A 4904-nucleotide genomic window follows, 5' to 3' on the forward strand; every position below is an offset into this window, starting at 1 on the left:
CCCATTTAAATTTAAAAATTTACCAATCAAATATACGTCATAAATTAAAGCTATACAGCCCAATTAAAAGTTCTTTGTCATTCAGAGTATGTCATTTACAGTTTTTTAACACACTTAACCATGTGATCTTTAATATGGTCAAGGTCATTTACCTGAACAAACCTGAAAGTGCTTCATTCCTGTATGCTACTGACCAAAAATCATCAACCTAATATCTGCGGTAATAAAAAAAAGTCATTCAAATTTTAAACACACTTGACCCCTGTGATGTTGGATACAGGTGAAGGTCATTCATTGAACAAACTTGTTATTGCTATTCCTTTATCCAAGGATTCTACTGGCCAAATAGGATCATCTTAGGCCTTTAGATTTTTTAGAAGAAATATTTTGAACAGGTTTGACCCTTGTGATGTTAAATTTGGGTGAAGGTTTATATAATATTAGTTGATGCCAGGTGGACATCAGATGTCACACAAGGGCACAAGCCCTCTTTGCCCTTTGGCCAGGTTAGAGAAGAAAATTGTAGTTTTTAGTTTTTTTATACTCTAGGTCTATGTAAGTCATGTTTTAGCACCCATGATTGGATTCATATACAGTAATAGTATCTGTAACAATGGTTTACAAACATTTTTCTTTTCAGTTGGTTTATGTAGTCGAATGTAAAAGGGGGAAAACATCAAGTTTTGGCTACCAGGCCCATATTGCAATATTCCTATGTATAGCATGCTACTGGTTTCACCAGATCTTGTCATCCATGTGTTTAACCTCATACAGAGATAATGTAAATGTCAGTTCTTTTATAACATCTCCATGTGGAAACAATAGATTTCAGTTATCCTGATGTATAAGGCTTCAAGATAAATGTAATCATTCGTTTTTACATTTTTTTTTCATCATTTAACCACTCATGAGGATATAACTTACTACATGTTTACATATATCTTTAAAAAATACATGGACATTTCACCAACAATATGAAACACTAGTCTTTCCTTACTGTAAATGGTTCATCAATCCAAATACATCCCTGTTACTTGTGAGTCGTGAAGTGAGATGTCAAATAGCTTTTAATGGGAAAGCTCTTCCCACAAATCTTACAACTGTATGGTCGAATGCCTGTATGGACGGCAACATGGCAGCGCAGCTGAGTGCTGGTTTTGAACTTTTTTGTGCACATGGAGCAACTGTAGCGCCGTTCCCCAGTGTGGTCCATATTGTGACGCGCAAGACCAGACCTCGTTTTGAATATCTTATCGCATATTTCACACGGAAACTGCCTCCTATCTTTTAAGTGAGTCTCTGTGTGCCTGGCAAGTTGTTTAACCAGCTGGAAGACTTTCGGACATTTAGAACACTTAAAGGATCCTTTCTCGGCATCGTGGACAGCTCTATGATACACCAGGTCCAGCTGATTACTGAATGTCTTCCCACACGTGTCACACATGGTTGGCCTCGGTTCCCTGTGGATTAGTTGATGACTTGCCAGGGAAGACTCCAAGTGGAATATCATCGGGCATTTGTCACATTTGTACGATTTCTCTAGGGCATCCCGTTTATGAATAAGTCTATGATATAGGTAGGCCATGTGGGATTTTAATATCTTACTACATTGGGTGCATTTGTAAAAAGGTTTATCGGAGTCCACATTCTCTACAGGTTCATTCCTTTGGATTTCACCAGATACTTGAAACTTGTCTCCGTATTCCTTTGATTGGTCAACATTGGATTGTGATTGAAAAGTATCTTCATGCTCCTCCAATCGGTGTACACCACATTTCTTCAATTGAAAATCGCCCCCACATTCCTCCGACTGGGTTAAATCAAATATTTGTGATTGTGAATCATCTTCACGCTCTAATGACTGGTGCACAAAATCTGCTTTGGGCTGGAAATCTTCACAGTTTTTGATGTTCAACTTGTCAAATTCTAACTTGTTACTACAGTTTTGAGAATTGTCAACAGATGCACCATCCGATGCTTCTAGTGTGTCATCGTGTACACGTTCATGACTGCGAAGTAATTCTTCGGAGTTGAATATATTGCTACATTTTTTACATTCATGACACTGCAATGACTCAAAACTTGTTTCCAAGTCCATAACTGTATCATCAGTGGCATGCATATTGATGTGTCTCTTAAACTGGCCTTGGGTGGGGAATCCCTTCCAACATTGGTGACAATGAAATGGCATGTCACCAGTGTGATACCTGTCATGGATGACCAGCTCATTTCTAGTTTTGTAAGTGCTGTGACATTTCTCACAGGAATAGGGTTTGGATCCTGTATGGTCCAACTGGTGTCGGTACAGGCCAGGTTTGGTTTTGTAGCATCTTCCACAAATGGGACAAAAGAAAACGTTGTGAATAGACCCGTGGATACACAGATTTTCAATAGATGAGAAAAAATCGCAACAAACTACACACTGATACAAATCATCACAGCCGTTCAAGGCCTTGTGCATCTGAAGGTCACCTTTAGATTTGAAACCCATGTGACAGGCCATGCAGTAATGTGATTGGGCTGATTTGCGTTTCCTTGGTTTATAGTTATACTCCATCGATTCCTCAGCCCCATCTGTTGGGTTATATCTCTGTTGAATAACGCTTTGACCATTATGATTCTTACATTGTCCATACTTGTTTTCATTTTCCCCGAAATTATGATATGTCTGTTGATGATCTTTCAAATTGTCTGTATGTTCTACATTGAAGTCTAATTGGTCACACCATTCATCCGTGTCATCATAAATTTTGAATCCTTTCTTCTTTCTTTGCCTGAGAGAATACCTCTTGGGTTGTTCTTCAGTATCCCCGTTTAAGTCATTTCTTGGTAATGTCCTTGCTTTCTCAGTTGTAACTGAAGAGGTCTGCACAGCGGACAGGGGAGGACAACTAGCCGCCTGCTCATTTGTAAAGGTTTCTTTCGTATCAACCAGGTCTTTCATATGTCCAATGTTCACATCTACTGGGCTGGAGCTGCAAGGGAAGCTATTCTGGGTTTCTTCTGTATTGTTAAGTTCACTTTGAGGTTTCTCCGACATGTTTAGTGGAACCGATTTGGACAGGGGTTCCACTGGGCCGACATCTTTTTCATCATTAATGTTGTTGTAAAATTCACAGCATGTGTCTATTGGGAGAGAGCTGTCCAAAAAGTCTAGATATTCTTCAGGAACATATTTCTTAAACAAATCCTCCACTGTTTCCATGTCATTCTCATTATCATTGCTATGGTCTTTTTCACCCTCCCTTGATATAGAGATGGGACATTCTACATCCGACTTGTTTCCATCTCTGGTATATGAACTTACTTGTTGGAGAGTCTCAAGTACTGCAACATTTTTGTTGGAAGGTTTCACTTCAATGACTTTAGCCGTCTTCTTTGAGGATTTTCCCTCAAGTTCTCCAACAGTCTTCTTGGAAATCTTCGCTTCAATGATTTCAACAGTCTCCGAAGGTGTTACCTCAAATGCTTCAACAGTCTTTTTAGAATGTTCCATATCAATGACTTTGACAGTCTCCTTTAAAGGATTTACTTCAATGACTTCAACAGCCTTTTTGTGTGGTTTTACCTGAATGACTTTGATAGAATTCTTGGAAAGTTTCTCTGTTGAAAGCGAACCTTTCTCCTCCTTTTCTTCAAATTCACCAAGTTTAATATCTATTTTATTACAGACCTCGATGCCATTTATCTTTTCAACTTCCTTTTGTTTAGTGGACTCATTGCCTCTTCCATCTCCTTTAGTGATTGAAATTATTTTCTTGACCTGAGAGGGTACACCGTCTTGATGCAACCACACATCTGGTGTTGCTGCAATCGTCCATTGGATATCTGCGACTGATTCAACTGCAGGTTTAAATTTCTTGGCTTCCATTGGAAAGAAGGATACTGGAAATCTTTGGCTGTGTAAAGATAAGGAAGAACATGTCAGAAAACTAGGGGTCGGACAGCACTACAAAATGAAGGTGAACAAAATTTTCAAAATATCAAGACTTCCTGCTTCATCAAATCAGGACTGTTGTTTCTTATACACTAAACTAAGTATGAAGGGAACGATGTGTTGTAGTTGCTCTATTTGAGTAACTTGTCTGTGGCCTTTTCTCTGATTTTTTTATCAAGTCATGTAAACAGTAAATGCACCGTTTCACATATTTACTAGTACAGTTTTTTAAATGTAAGAGAAATAGATCCAATCATTACAACATCAGAAAGATCTCATTAATACTTTCTGTGGCTATTTTGTTTATCAGACCAGTCTCAAAAGTAATATCGCACAATAACAGACCAATAAGAACCCACATATCAAATTTGAGAAAGATCCTTTCAATATTTCTTGAGAAATAGCGATAATAAACATTCACTGTCAAAATCCAAGATGCCCGTCTGTCGGCCATTTTGTTTATCCAATCAGTCTCAAATGTAAACATGCACAATAACAGACCAAGGGGAACCTACACGTCACATTTGAAAAAGATCCTTCCAGAGCTTGTTGAGAAATAGCAATAACAAACTTTCACAATCAAAATCCAAGATGGTCGCATGTCAGCCATGGCACCCTTAACATGTCAAATCTGAAAAAGATCCCTCCAAATTTCCTGAGAAATAGTGATAACAAACTTTCACTGTCAAAATTCAAAATGGCCTTTATTTGATCAGTCTCAAAAGTAAACACGCACGACTCCAGACCAAGGGGAACCTTCATATCAAATTTGAAAAGATCCCTTCAATACTTCCTGAGAAATAGCGATAATAAACATTCACCGTCAAAATTTAAGATGGCTACCTGTGACTGTCGGCCATTTTTTATATTTGATCAGTCTCAAAAGTAAACATGCACAACTACAGACCAAGGGGAACCTTCATATCAAATTTGAAAAGATCCCTCCAGAACTTCCTCAGAAATAGCG

At 38.2% G+C, this 4904-nt stretch overlaps 1 protein-coding gene across 1 annotated transcript; it reads right to left on the bottom strand.

The window, feature by feature from the left end:
* Positions 1-1030: 1030 nt before the first annotated feature.
* Positions 1031-3496, bottom strand: LOC110451338 (zinc finger protein 665-like). Its single transcript, XM_021499289.1, has one exon. The coding sequence runs from the start codon at positions 3494-3496 to the stop codon at positions 1031-1033; it is 2466 nt and encodes an 821-aa protein (XP_021354964.1).
* Positions 3497-4904: the final 1408 nt, after the last annotated feature.

The sequence above is a fragment of the Mizuhopecten yessoensis genome, unplaced genomic scaffold, assembly GCF_002113885.1.
Source record: "Mizuhopecten yessoensis strain PY_sf001 unplaced genomic scaffold, ASM211388v2 scaffold641, whole genome shotgun sequence".
Taxonomy (NCBI): domain Eukaryota; kingdom Metazoa; phylum Mollusca; class Bivalvia; order Pectinida; family Pectinidae; genus Mizuhopecten; species Mizuhopecten yessoensis.

Bases quoted from the DNA above. Each gene is read 5' to 3' on its own strand.
- LOC110451338 (XM_021499289.1), bottom strand. From the start codon at position 3,496: ATGGAACATTCTAAAAAGACTGTTGAAGCATTTGAGGTAACACCTTCG.